The sequence below is a fragment of the Taudactylus pleione genome, unplaced genomic scaffold (genome assembly GCF_031769625.1).
Source record: "Taudactylus pleione unplaced genomic scaffold, aTauple2 ptg000541l, whole genome shotgun sequence".
Taxonomy (NCBI): Eukaryota; Metazoa; Chordata; class Amphibia; order Anura; family Myobatrachidae; genus Taudactylus; species Taudactylus pleione.
The window spans coordinates 2334400-2349336 of NW_028284943.1; the positions used below are offsets into that span (position 1 = coordinate 2334400).

The 14937-nt window shown below is 43.4% G+C and overlaps 1 protein-coding gene across 1 annotated transcript; it reads right to left on the reverse strand.

Annotated features, from left to right (window-relative positions):
* Positions 1-3888: 3888 nt before the first annotated feature.
* On the reverse strand, positions 3889-9164 carry TSSK3 (testis specific serine kinase 3). The gene is made up of 2 exons (XM_088451254.1): positions 9014-9164; positions 3889-4553 (listed from the first exon to the last, which is right to left on the reverse strand). Exons 1-2 carry the CDS (start codon positions 9162-9164, stop codon positions 3889-3891), a joined length of 816 nt encoding a protein of 271 aa, XP_088307380.1.
* Between the last annotated feature and the right edge of the window lie 5773 nt (positions 9165-14937).

The following is a 14937-nucleotide window of genomic DNA, read 5'->3' on the forward strand; positions in this document are numbered from 1 at the left end:
ATTTTGGTGTCTGCGCACGTTATCTGCTGCAGTTACCGCTCCCTGCATGGAAAAATGCAAGGAAGTGATCAGAATGACAGAGGCGCTATCGGCGCTGCTCTATGTTGATAGGACGCTGAAGTGGTGTTGTAATGTATGATCGGTCAGTGGCACTGACCGTTCCGACAACTGCAGCTATCGATTTCGACAGCTGCAGCTGTTGTTTTGCGCACAACCACACTGTCCCTAGCTGCTGGAATATGGAGCCATGGACTGTGCTTACAAAAAAAAATAGTTTTTTTTCAATTACGCGGTGACGCAGCGTTTGGAGTGGGAGAACGCCATTCACTGGAGAGGTGAGTTTACATTCTCTCTGTTCGGCAAAAGTTTTTTTAATACATGCCATCAGTAATTGGCCCTGCTTCACCTCGAAAATGAGCGAATCAGGACCATGCAGTTACCGAATGTAAGCCGCCTGATCATACATCACTTCCTTTGTTATATGTGCATCTAAACATACACATGGACACTTTACTACTAGTACAGTATGCTAATGCAATGATTCATTTTTTTACTTGATTTCTGTTAAAAACATGATGACTTGTATTTATTATTTTGTATAAAACTTTTTTATGTTTGTATTGTCTTTTTTTCTGTTGGCTTGTTAATTTATATATGCAGAACTAAAATAAATGTAATTTAAAAATATGTATGACTGAAAGTCAATACATAAATAGTGCTCACACAATACCCGAACCACCTACACACCCACTACAAGCTGAATATAGTAATATAGTTTTCTCCCCCCCAAAAAATTCCAGCCGGGTGGCATCAAGAAGTAGCCGGGTGGGGGCCTTCGCAATTATGCACGTGCCGGGAAAAGGGGTATCTCCCTTACCATTCCAGCCCGACAGGTCTCAGGCTGCTCCCCCACTGGCTCTCAGTCAAAAGTGTCCATTATACAGTGCTCCATGTAGTTATCCCCATATGCAGTGCCCCCTGTATTTGTGCCCTTTATACAGTGCCCCCTGTAGTTTACCCCTTTATGCAATGTCCCCTGTAGTTTTTCTTTGCCCTTTTGCATTGCCCCCAGGCTGAAGTAGTGCCCCCAGACTGGTCCCTTATGTAGTGCCCCCATGCTTAAATAGTGCCCCCAGACTGGCCCATTATGCAGTGCCCCCAGGCTTAAATAGTGTCCCTTATGCAGTGCCCCCAGGCTTAAATAGTGTCCTTTATGCAGTGCCCCCAGGCTTGTCCCTTATGCAGTGCCCCCAGGCTGGTCCCTTATGCAGTGACCCGAGGCTTAAATAGTGCCCCTTACGCAGGGTTGCCGACATTTAACTCCCTTCTTCCGGGACAGAGCTGTCGGGCAATCACAGGGGAAAGTCTCTCGGCAAAAAGGGGGCGTGTCGCGGGATAAAAGGGGGCGTGGCTATGAGGATGACACACCATTAATATCGGCATTGTGATGCAGGGAGCGGGACTACGATGACGCGATTCAGCGCAAATCGCGTCATCGCCCCCCCCGCTGCCAGGGTTTATGCAGGTGGGTCGCTGGAGCCGGGAGACTTGCCTACCTTTCCGGGGGGCCGGGAGCGGCACCCGATTTTCGGGAGGCTCCCGGCCGAATCAGGAGGGTAGGCAAGTATGCCCTTACGCAGTGCCTACAAACAGGTCCCAGCCCCAGCCCAGAACTTACCTTAACTTGCTCGCCGCTCTCGGTCCCACTCCCGCTGCCTCGCTCTGACTGGATCTAACTAGATTCAGAAGGCGCGCAGGGCAGGCTCCTCACGCCGCGGGTGACGTCATCCGTGCACTGCATCACTGGGAACGCTTGCCTCTGAAGCGATCGGAGGCTTCTTTAGCCTCCGGTCTTTTCAGAGGCCAGCGTTCCACAGCGGGGGTCAGCGGGAGAAAGTGCTGGGCGGTAGGCTGTTTCTGCCGTGCGATGCACCTGCAGCAAACAGCCTCGGGAGAACACTGTAATACTTATATTGTGTTAGTTACACTTAGGGGTAAATTTGCTAAAATTAGAGTTTTTAGAAGTGGAGATGCTGCCCATAGCAACCAATCAGATTCTAGCTATTATCTTCTAGAAGGTGCTAGTTAAATGTTAAGTAGAATCTGATTGGTTGCTACGGGCAACATCTCCACTTCTAATAACTCTCACTTTAGTAAATTTACCCCTTAGTGTTAGTGTGGATCTAATACTCTATGACTGATGCATAACATAGCATACATAGAATTGTGCACCATTAATATACCACCTAAAAAAAAGACTTGGGTGGAGTTAAGTAAGATAAACTGCTGTAATTTGTTGTCCCTCATCCATGAAGTTTCTATCCATGTAATAAGTACACATGGGCTATGGCATAGAAAACTCTGCTGGTAATTTTAATTTTATAATATACACACATACCAATCGTCTGCCTGATGTGCCAGGCTTGACAGCTCAACTGGGCGGGTATTTAAATTTGCCCACCAAGTTGAGCTGTGAATCATGGGCCTGATTCAGAGCTGAACGCTCTGACCAGAGCGCTCGCTCTGAATCAGGGCCCTCCTACCTTTTTTTGGAGCGTCCTCATGGACGCTCGCATAGCTGTGGGTTACCACCCACAGCTATAGCGAGCGGCCATGATGATGGTCGCGATGGTCTTGACCATCGCGACCATCGGGCTTGCGACGGAGACACTGCGGTAGGGTCTCGCTGCCGCAAGCCCTGGGGTGATTTTGGCTCTATCAGAGCCAAAATCACTCCCACTGACATCACTAGTGATGTCAGTGGGGCCGGCTTCAGACGGTAGGCGTTCCCATGGGAACGGCTCCGTCTGGCAGGCACGCCCACCAAAGGGGGCGTGCTGTCAATCAACATCGACAGCACGCCCCCTTTGGTGCGAGACCCGGAGCGACAGCTTGGCTGTCGCAGTCCGGGTCTCGCGCATGCGCACGACAGAGCTCCCTCCATCGTGCGCATGCGCAGTGGGGCAACATCGACCCGTTTGCGAGCGTCCTTTGCTCGCGAACGGGTCTGAATGACCCCCCATGTGTACTGGCGATCTGGTGATCTTTGAGATATATCGGCTATCTGCTGTGCTGCACTGCAGACCGGATATGTCTGTGAAATTCATTATTCACAGACAAATCCGCTGTACACACTAGCAGATGCATCATAGATATATCGCCCGTTCACTGGAATGGGCAATATATCTATCAGTGTGTTCCCAACTTAGGAAAGTAAATCACAGTTATAGGCCACATTTAAGCTTTCTAGAGGACATGGCTGTTGTTCTTTTATATTGACCTTTTTAAAAAAAAAAAACTATATAATGGAGCATACACACGGTCAGATTTGTCAGATGTGTCAGATTGAACGATCTGAACGATTTGATGAACGATTTGACCAACGATTTGAATGATTTGAACTATGAACGATTTCTGACTGCATTAAAATGAATGGCATCGTCCAAATCTGACTGCAAACACATCAGATGTCAGATATCGTTATCTGACCATCGGGAACGCGCATCGTTCATCGTTCAGATTTTCCTTCAGATATGAACGATTTTTTAAATCGTTATCGTTCAGATCTGAAGAAAAATCGGACCGTGTGTATGCACCATAACAATTCTGAGCATTATAATTATGCTGTGTTGCTAAATGACTATTTTCCAACATGATGTGTGCATGATCAACTATGTGATTGCTATCTCATATAAATGTGTGTATAGCAGCTGAACATGCTCAACGGGGAAACTGGTGACTGCTATACAGTACAAGAAAGCTCGCGAATGTTCCATGTCGTAAAATGTTTAGCTTTATTTTTACAATACACCATGGTAAAGATGCATGGGTGATGTACACAAAGCATTAGATATGTCAGATAGGATCTAAAGAAACAGCTACAGCGAATCATTGGGTAGTGACCCAGGGATGACACATAATTTTGTCAATAGAAGGTCGTAGATCCATATTCGGCTCTAGAAGTCTGTTCATTAGGTCTTTGCAAGCTTCAGAAGCACTAATGTGTCTGGGCAGAGTAACACCTCTCTGCTGTTGCCACAGCAACTTAGGAATGTCATGATCATCAAAAGGGAGACTTGCACAGAGCATTACATAAAGCATCACACCCATGCTCCAGATGTCACCCTTTCGGCTGTCATGAGGCACTCCGTTTAGGACTTCTGGTGCAGCGTATGCTATGCTTCCACAGAACGTACAGGTCAGATCAGAGTTGGGGGAAGGCAGAATCTTGGCAAAACCAAAGTCAGTCAGTTTGAGGATGCCTTTATCCAATAATGCATTTTCACACTTGAGGTCTCGGTGGGCCACACCTTGGCTATGCAGATAATGGACAGCTTCTACAAGTTGACGGAACAGTATTTGGGCACGATCCTCTGGTAATGCTCCACCATGCATAACACAGTCAAAGATGTCTCCCCCTTCTGCAAGCTCCATTATCATGTAAAGCTTGCCTGACAACCCTGACTCAATTATCTCATATACATGAATTACGTTTTTGTGATGCAGGCGTTGCACAATCTGTAGCTCTCTTGGCAAAAAATGCTGAATGAACTCTGAGGAGAGAAAAGAGTTGAGGTTACTATGTGTGCTCACTAACCCTATGAAAAAGAAAAGATGTTTATAGTTAATTTTTATAGTCGTACAATACAGGGCATATGTTATTGAATAAGCTTCGCTCTGCTTTGCTGTGACATTGTCCAGGAGTTTAGTACAATGTGTTAACATGGTGCTACAGATGAGGAAGGATGTGTTACTACAGACCAGGATATTCGAATGTATTCCTACAGGGGTGAGATGGTAGATATGTTACTTACTACAAAGATGAAGTGGGGATGTATTACTAAAGAGGTTAACAGTGGAAGTGTTACCACATAGGTGATGGGGGGATTATGGACTGAGCGCTAGACTAAAGCCACCAAAAAAAAAAAAGCATACAAAAGAAAAAAAAAGTAAAAAAAAAGGTTTTTAAAAACAAGGGTGGAGGAAAGGGAAATCAAGTAAAAAGAATTAAAGTAACAAAAGGTAGAAATAAGGATGGGGAAGCGTTAAGACTGGGGCTGAGAATAGAAAGAATGAAAAGCCAGAGGGGTATATTTACTAAAGGGAGAGTTTTTAGAAATGGAGATGTTGCCCATAGCAACCAATCAGATTCTACTTAACACTTAACTAGCACCTTCTAGAAGATAATAGCTAGAATCTGATTGGTTGCTATGGGCAACATCTACACTTCTAAAAATTCTCACTTTAGTAAATATACCCCAGAGAGTTAAAAACAATGGGTCATATGACCACAATGGTTATAGCCTCTTAGGGACTGGTTGGGGGGCCAAATGCCGGTATGGTCTGGTGTTGTGGAAGTGCTGTCCCTAACTTACCTTATACTGGGCTAGGACAAATTTTTCCTCTCTAGGGCAATGTCTTGCAAGGAAATGGTAATGCTTTTGCTGTGGCGGGTACTGATGACATCAGATGCCGGGAGTGTTGTGGTGTCTGGGTCTAGTTGCCTTGCCTTCTGCCCTTGTGTGGCCTCTTCTTCTGTATCCAATGCGTTTCAAATCAATATTCTTTCTCAAGGATCCTTGAGATAGAATCTATTTTTTTTGGTGGCTTTAGTCTAGTGCTCAGTCCACAGCTGCAAGGCTGTAGTGCTTTTTAATTTAAAATGTATTATTGAGCTGCTGCATACAAATTTCAAGCGTGGCACGCTATCTTTATTTTTGCCATTGATGGGGGGAATGTGTTATGACACAGGTGATACTACAGTGGTGATAGGGGGGATGTGTTACTACAGAAGTGATGGGGGAATGTGTTACTACAGAGTTAATGCTGGGAATGTGATACTACAGTGGCAACACCACAACCCCCCCACCCTCCATTTTGGAGAACGGTCCTTGTTTCCGCCCCCCAAATGCCACAGCATGTCAATCATGCTGCAGCTAAGGGGGAGTGCGAGTGATCACACAGGACCTGTTCTATATATGCGCAGAAATGGTCCTGTACATGCGCAGACCCCCAACAATCGCAGATGTGCACAATCCACCACGGGGTGAATCAGGCCCTAAGTCATTATGCCTGCGTCTGGCCACTTTGTTAGGGAGGTTGAGAACTATCTGAAATTCCGGAGTTTCCCAATCATTCTGGGACATTTGGGAAGTATGGATATTGGAATAATTTTTTATTCTACAGTACATAATTACCATCAATTTTAAAATTCTTCATTTTTTATTACTTTATTAAATTTTTAAATTCTTATCTTAAATGTCTGATTGCCTTTTAACTCAGTGGTCTCCAACCTGTAGCTCGCAAGCTACCGGTAGCTCACGGTCTTAATTTTGGTAGCTCACCTAGCTGCAGCACTGCAGAGTAAACTAAGAGGAAGTGACTCTGACGCGTGCTCCCCCGTGGTGTCGAGGAGCCACAGGGAAGCACGTTAGGTGATTTCCGCAGCTTTGCTTCCTGTGGTTCCACCCATGGCGTCTATGCTACTGCAGAGTGAGTGAATTCCACCCAGCCTTGCCAGAAAGTCACACAGCAGCCCTGCCTATACAGTATCTTTTGCTCCTCTACTGCACATACCTTCTTGGAGCTGGTAATTAACAGTGAAATGTGCCTGTGCTTACATTTTATTTACAAACTACAATAATATCACTGTAATAATTAAATGCATTGTTGTTTTCTATGAAACATTTTTTTTTTATTTTCCTTAAAATCAATTGTTCGGTTATTAGCCAGATTTATTTTCTACAATTTTATTAGCTCTTCAGGAGGTTTCATTTTACTAAAGTACCTGACACCACATTTAAGGTCGGCGACCACTGCTTTAACTGGGATTGTAATGTTCCAGCTACTGATAATGCAATACAAAATTATATCACCGATTTGTGTTTGGGACACAGGGCTCGATCAGACCAGCTCGTTAGATCCCGTTCGCACGCGGCGAAAGTATGCAAATCCGCGATCGCACTGCAAGGCAATAGCACGCCCACTATGTCTTAGCGTGCGATCGCTCTGTGTATGCAGACGCCCACCAACCTGTCTTAAGACGCCCACTTTCCCACGTCATCTCCAGGAAGTGTATGCAACCATCGGTAACATCGAAAGCGATCGCAGCACTTGTGACTGACCATACCCTACCGCAAGCACTGTGAGTGCTTCAGTGTGTAAAACATCCATGTGACATGAACTATGACGTTGTGTCTTAATTATGCACGCCTCTGAAACGGCATTGAGACACTCAGGCACACCTGCGTTCGCACCACCACTCCCTTGTTTTCATGGACCATGTCCTGTCACTCTAGGTAGCGAGCTGTCTATGCGCAGCGAGCGAACGCTTCCCTATCGCATGGACTAGTTTGGGTACGCGCACTGCGATGCGTACGCGTGCGCAGATTGCAAAAATCGGCTGGCTGTGTGCGAACGCAGTCTAGCGAGGAGGTCTGAATTGGGCACACAATTTTCTAAAGCACATTGAAAAAAGCTGATTCAAACATATTAAAAAGTAAATGATAAACTATAAAGGAGCAGTCCATGTATTTTAGAAAATGGGACTTTCAATAGAAACGCATTAAGTAAGTTACCTTTGACAGTAGCAAAGTAAACTGCATTAGATTTTGATAATCCATTAGAAGGGATGGTTCATTTTATTGCATAGTCATACAGACTAGTTATATTGTAGATAATTATCAGTGCTACATTAAACTGTACCAATTGAGCTGCATATTTCTGAATTTTACATTGTTCTTACAATTATGACTGTCCAGTGATTAAGGCATGCACTCACTGATGTTACTGTCATGGAGTTTTAATAGTAAAATACATGCTAGAGGGTATGAAAACAGAACCATACAAACAAACTAGTGTTTGTGCTTTGCATTAATAAATAAAAGAGGAGCACACTACAGATTGTAGAGGCAAGATCCCGACACCCTCCCTGAGTTTCACTCATACATACTGTACAAAAATGCTGGCTTGCATGACACACAAAATAAACCTAAGAAAATCCACAAATGAAATAATTAGCACCACTAAATTAAATGTGTCAGCCAGTAATGGTTACACCTGTGTGCCCACTAGGAGATCTGGAATATACAGATGTGTCCACATACTGTACATCTATCCTCGGTGCGCTACAAGACACATTACACAATGCGTGAGAGTCGTATGACTCGGTAGCACCAAGTTTATTTTTGTGCGACTTTTTCGCTTCAAATGCTTGTTATTTGTACAGTGATGTGAAAAGGACACACAAGCAGCTTCTACTGATTAAAATGCTATGCGGCATGTATGTTCTGTGTGCAACTGCGGGTGTATCTGCATGCGAAATGCTACTTTACAGTGTCACAGCCGCTGTGGGTGTATTTGTAATGCTACTTTACAGTGTCACAGCCGCTGTGGGTGTATTTGTATTTGAAATGCTACTTTACAGTGTCACAGCCGCTGTGGGTGTATTTGTATTTCAAATGCTACGTTACAGTGTCACAGCTGTAACATAGCATTTCGTTTGCAGATACACACGCAGTCGCACACAGAATATAGGCATGGCGCATATTTTAATCAACAGAAGCTGCTTGTGCATCCTATTCGCATCACTGTGCAAAATAAGACGCATTTGAAGGTAAAAAGTTGCACAAATAGATGCCACGGCATGGCCCAACCAGAAGGACTGTTTAACGTGCAACAAGGCTAGATGTATGAGGACACATCTGTATGTACTGTTAGGGGTTCTCAAGGACTGAAGTTGTCATATACTGCCTTTGTTCCTGGTCTTATAACTTCCATTAAATACATATATTTGCTACTGCTGTACTCAGGAGAACAAGCCAATTACATGTTGGCTTATATTTCAGGGACGAAATAAAAGTAATTGGCATTGTAGATATGTAAGTGGTGCTCTAGTAGAACCTGTTCTCCATATTAGGGAAAAGAATAGAATAGCAGAGCAGAGGTAGCTAGCCATGCTGGTTCAGGAGTCACACAGTCAATAGTATCTTAGATAGCTCTTACCCAAACTCACCTACTGAGGCTTTGTCCTTATTAATGATTTTGATGGCCACCTTTGTTTGGTGTTGCTTGCTGTAAGCTTCTTTCACTTTTGAGTATGTTCCTTCTCCAATGGTCTTACCGACATGGTACCCACTAATGGACAGGATGCTCTCATCATCCATCCTTCACTCCAGCAAAGGATCACCAGGGATATCACCATGTTACCTCCAAACTGTATGGTTAGCAGGATTGTGTCACATGTGAGCCAAGGTAAAAACTAAGTATGCTAAGTAATACCCGTCTGCTCGGCACTAGGTGGGAGTTCCTTGGATGATCATAAAAGTTTCATTGTGATGTACAGAGCTGCAGCACTTTTCTCTTGTGAGTCAGTGAAAGGGTTAAAAGAATAATCAGAGATAGGAGATAGCTAGATGTCTCACATCAAAAAGACAAGTACCAGTATGGTGTACATATTAGCATAGAGTGACATTTCAGCAATTCATCCAAGCAAAATGTTGCCTAGGATCTATACTGCATAGCACTATGTGATTTCTGTCGCATTGTGACATCACTCCACCTGGACACTGAACACCTGGACAGCATAGCAGTTCTGACAGGAGTCCTCATCCTGGGAGCTCCAGGCAGACAAGGGTAAGTTATGAATCACAATACAAGTTTGGCCCTGGGGAGGAAACACAGTGAGGATACCAGTCAACAGAACCAACTGGCTCTTCTTTATATGCAATCATCCCTATGAACAATGGAAGATCATTTACAGCATTACAAACTATCCTTTCATAAGAAATAAAGCTATGCCAGTGTGGTTGTGCTGACTATCTCTCTCAAACTTATTAAAATTAAAGGTTGGACATTGGTGAGGCATATACTCTATGGCACAGGTTCTCAAACTCGGTCCTCAGGACCCCAAACAGTGCATGTTTTCCATGTCTCCACACTGTATAAAGTTAAATAATTAGCTCCACCTGTGGACCTTTTAAAATGTGTCAGCGAGTAATGAATACACCTGTGCAGCTGCAAAATGTGAACTGTGTGGGGTCCTGAGGACCGAGTTTGAGAACCACTGCTCTATGGACAAAAAACCCCATCTCTGCATAGGTGCAAGCAGCGCTTTTAAACATACAGCACATTATTGCAGATGTCTGTCCTATTCTGAGTTAGGCAGAACTCATACAGATTTGTCTTTCTGTGAAATTGGGCATTTTTGGGCAGCCACATTGCAAGCGCACAGGAACGCCCTGTCTAGTGGGAGTATATTGGGAGCGTCGTGGGCGAGTATCAAAAGCTCTGTGTGATTCTGAGTCGTGCGTATGGAGAAGGGAGTCCTGTTTCTGACGGATTTCTTGCACCTTTTGGGCTGGTACAAGTACAGAATGATGAAGATTACGGTTGCTGACGTAAAATAAATGTGCAACACTGGTTTCCGCACGCAGACAAAATCCCTGCATTATACCTATGGATTCTTGCATTAGCACAAGTTAGTACATCAGGCTTTAATGGCTGCCTGCAACTGCAACCTCGAATCAGCCCCAGAGTCCATTTTTTTTTTACATACTCCATGCATAATTTGAAAAACGCTATTTACAATATTCATCTTTTGTATATTGGCTTGTAAACTACACCTGCCTTTTTAGCTCTGCCCTATTAGGGAGATATTTGAATTTTCTGTACTGTTATGGAATCAGTATGTAATACCGCCGGCCGCACGGTTCTAATCCCGACAGCGGCAGCCCGTAAGGGGTGAAGATCCCAACCGTTAATTTTGTTAAGTATCGCTAACCTTACTCCCTACCCTAACCCTCAATTAGAGGTGCCTAATCCTAACTTTCCCCCCAAGTGCCTAACCCTGACCCCCCTCTAAGTGCCTAAACCTAACCCCCCCTTCCCCACAGCCTAACCCTAAGGCTCCCGGCGTAGGTCTAATGACAGGCGGCGGGATTTCGACGCCTGTCATTAGTACCTTGCCGGGATTAGACAGTCGGGAAGCCGGCGGTCGGCATTTCGACCATCGGCTTCCTGACTGCATCCCACTGTTATTATGATATTGATATATCTGCATAAAAGCAAAAAGCTAAACTTTTCTTATTCACTAAAGTGTTTCTTTGTTTCCTATAAAAGGCAGTGGGTGTGTCTCTACAGATAGGGAACAGTCATGAGTGTCCCAGAGTCAAACCTGCATTCCTATTGGAGGTTCCCCATTGAAGGTGGAGATTCTCCCAGGATGTCTATTGGGCAACAGCCCTTGAATCCCATGGCTCCTGACACACTTCCAACCAGGTATTGGGATAATCCTTAACTACAGTATAGTGCCTAGATCTCACCAGGTTCAGTGTTTTACAGAATTTACATGTAAGAGACTACAGTATGTCACAGATTTTAAAATGAATGTATAACTAAAAGGGAACGTACTGCAGTAATATATTTACATTCAAATAATTGAAGCTAATTATCCAAGTTTATTGCACCATACAATAACAATAAGAACAGCAGCAGCAAGAACAACCATAACAGTGGAAATAATAAGCTGTGGTTTAGAATAATAATAATGTGACCCATGGGGCGTACACAGTATCTCCAAGCCTTAGGAGGGGGGACAAGCATTGCCACTGATGTGCTTAAAAGTATTTTTCGAAAAACACTAATGCATTCATTCCAAGGGGTAAAATTTACTAAAGTGAGAGGTTTTTTTTTAGAAGTGGAGATTCTACTTTACATTTAACTTGCACCTTCTAGAAGATAATACCATGTTTCCCCGATAATAAGACACTGTCTTATTTTTTTTTTTGGTCAAAAAAACTCCATAGGGCTTATTTTCGGGGTAGGGCTTATTTTAATTAACATTGACAGCAATTTCAATAATTCAATACAATTCTTTACTTACCTTTATTTTTTTTCCTCTTTTTCTCTACTCTCCTCCACGGCGCTGCTATAAATGACGCTGCCACGCACGCCAGCTGCTGCGCAGTCACTGTGAGAGAGTGAGACGCTGCAGCTGTGATTGGATGCCACTGTTAAATCTTTAACAGCGGAATCAATTTCATGCGGGGGGCGGACAAAATGGGGATTTTGTTAGGGCTTATTTTCGGGGTAGGGCTTATTTTGGACTGGTTTTCAAAAGTAAGGGTAGGGCTTATTTTCGGGGTAGGTCTTATTATCGGGGAAACACGGTAGCTAGAATCTGATTGGTTACTATGGTCAACATCTCCATTTCTAAAAACTCTCACTTTAGTAAATTTACCCCCAAGTATAAATTTTAGTCTTCTAAATAACATTACCAAAGCTTTCAACTCTCTGTTTGTTATTACTTAGTCTCATTATTATCGTTTTTCTTCCTAATTGTAAAGCACAATTGAATATGTTGGCGGTCTAAAAATAAATGAATGTTTATAAATTACATGTTATGTTTAAGAAGTCCAATAATTTAGGCAATTGTTTATTTAATTGATGATAAATGTAACATTGTGCCATTTCATATGACTATGGGGCAGATGTACTAAGCTCTGGAAAGCGATAACTGGAGAATGATAAACTACCAACCAATCAGCTCCTAACTGTCATTTTTCAAACAGTCTGTAACATGACAGTGAGGAGCTGAGTGGTTGGTAGTTTATCACTTTTCAGAGCTTAGTACATCTCCCCCATATGTAATTTCCGCTGTCTGCCACTCACACCATAATTTACCTGCAATTCATCATGAACTGACACTAACACTCGCATGGATGCAAATTGGCCACATTATTTAGAATTATATAAATGGGAATAAAACATCACAGGTTTATAACCACAAATATAAAAAGCTGTATATAAATAGCATCTAATTTACATAAATATTTAACTCCATTATACAAGTCCCACTATGATCTTAAGCCCACGTCTAGCTATGTTAGTCAAGCTTTACTCTTTACCTTGCAATATGCATTTCCTGATATATCCTTATTTGCTTATTCCTACACCAGTCAGGTTTCCCTTCCGCAAATCTTCCCTTGTTCCACAACCTTCACTATGTTGCTTCTATCATCAGTATTTTTATGTATATATTAGTTTAGTCAGTAGTGCCTACCTGTACTGCTATTAAGTTAGATGGAACTATTTGATCCCAGAGTTATACATTAGAGGGATGGTGTGATATGATTAGGTTTGCCATATCATCCCTTTAATTCGGGAAACTTTGCAATTCCGTCCGTAGCTGAATAAGCCCCTTTTACAATACTTTGACAATACTTTACAATACAATACAATACTTTGACCTGTATTGAGAGCCACTTACACATTTTACCCAAACCTCCTGCTTTGTTTCATTTTGTGAGGTTCCTAATATCATTTTACTTATCTTACAAATATATGTGCAAGTGTGGGTTGGGGAAGGAATATATTCCCTGTACAAAATTATTTGCATGAACATAGTTCTTGTTCTCCAGATTTGGCAAAATTTCTCAAATAATTCCCAATATCTGGATATTTCTGGTTTCAGCAAAATATGTAATTATTATTTATTAGCATGATAAACTGTAGTGGGGTTATCTGTAAATCATGTGTAAGAAATCTAAATAGAGTTCTCTGTAGAACAGAGATTATGAGATACTGGGTAATACAATTTATAAGGCAATATGTTTAGCTTGATAAAGAAAAAGTATACCTGCTGCCCTGTTAATGTGATATAATTTTAATCCCTCGTTATGGCTGACAACATAATTCATATGAAATACAGTTATTCTGAGTTATGTTATAGAATGTCCATGTAATTATGTATTATTTTTATTATCCTTTATTTATATAGTACCACCATATTAGGCAGCACTGTACAATGAGAGAATATTTAATCATTCAGATCAGTCCCAGCTTAGAATCCAATTCATTATGCTAGACACCCATTCATACACACCATGGCATGGATATTTATAAAACAATTAACTTATCAGGATGTTTTTGGACAGTGGGAGTGTGGTGTTCAGGGGCGTTTTAAGAGAGGAGGGGGCCCGTGTGCACTCCTCGTGCGGGCCCCCCTCCTCTCTCCCTGGTGGCTGGCAGCCGACTAACGCGGTTGGCCAGCCACCGGAGCATTAGTAGACTCCGGGCACTAAAGTGTGCCCGGAGTCCACTGCGCATGCTCAGAACACCGGAAAATGGCCGCGGCGGCCATTTTTCCGGTGTTCTGAGCAGCAGTGACACCCGACGACGTAAGTTTAAAGAAAATATGGGTGCAGTAAGTGCGGTGCCCCCCTGGACCTGGGGGCCCGTGTGCCCCGCACACACTGCACCCATTATATATACGCCACTGGTGGTGTTGTAGTGGGCACATATAAGTTAGGTATGGATGGTACCTTACAGCTGAAACAGCAGCTCCAGCAGATCTAGCTTCTCCTTTGGTAATGACTCCACAAACTTTATCCACCTCAGGCAGAGAGGGTAGCCCCATAGTGTGGCAACCTAGATACATAGAATAATCAAGTAGTTTTATTAAAGGTAGGTAGCAGAACATAGAAAAGGCAGGCCACTGCACTAGCGTCACAAGGGAGGTGCGGAGAGGTGACACCAAGGTACCAAGGTGCCGTAGCATTAAGTGCAGCACTCTGCTCCTGTCACAGTCAGGGAGCCGGCACTGCACCTCCGGCAACCCCCCCCCCTCCCCCAGTAATGAGCACCGACCATGGTGGTTTGGGCTGCGAGACCACGCCTCTTCTCTAGTGGCCATGCCCCTTGCGCGCTTCGCCGCACGTACTGCATCCCTCCCCGCACCAGGTGACACCAGGGGGAGGGACGCCACTGGGTCACTGTATGAAAACAATGACAGAAGATGGAGCACAAAAAGGAATATAGCATTTTCAACACAGTAGTGATTAGGCACTGGCAAATAAACTTTTTCAAATAATTAAATAGACTTCTTTATCTTTGCTGCTGCAGCACCTCTTTGGCTATATCTAGGAAAAGGGCAATTTC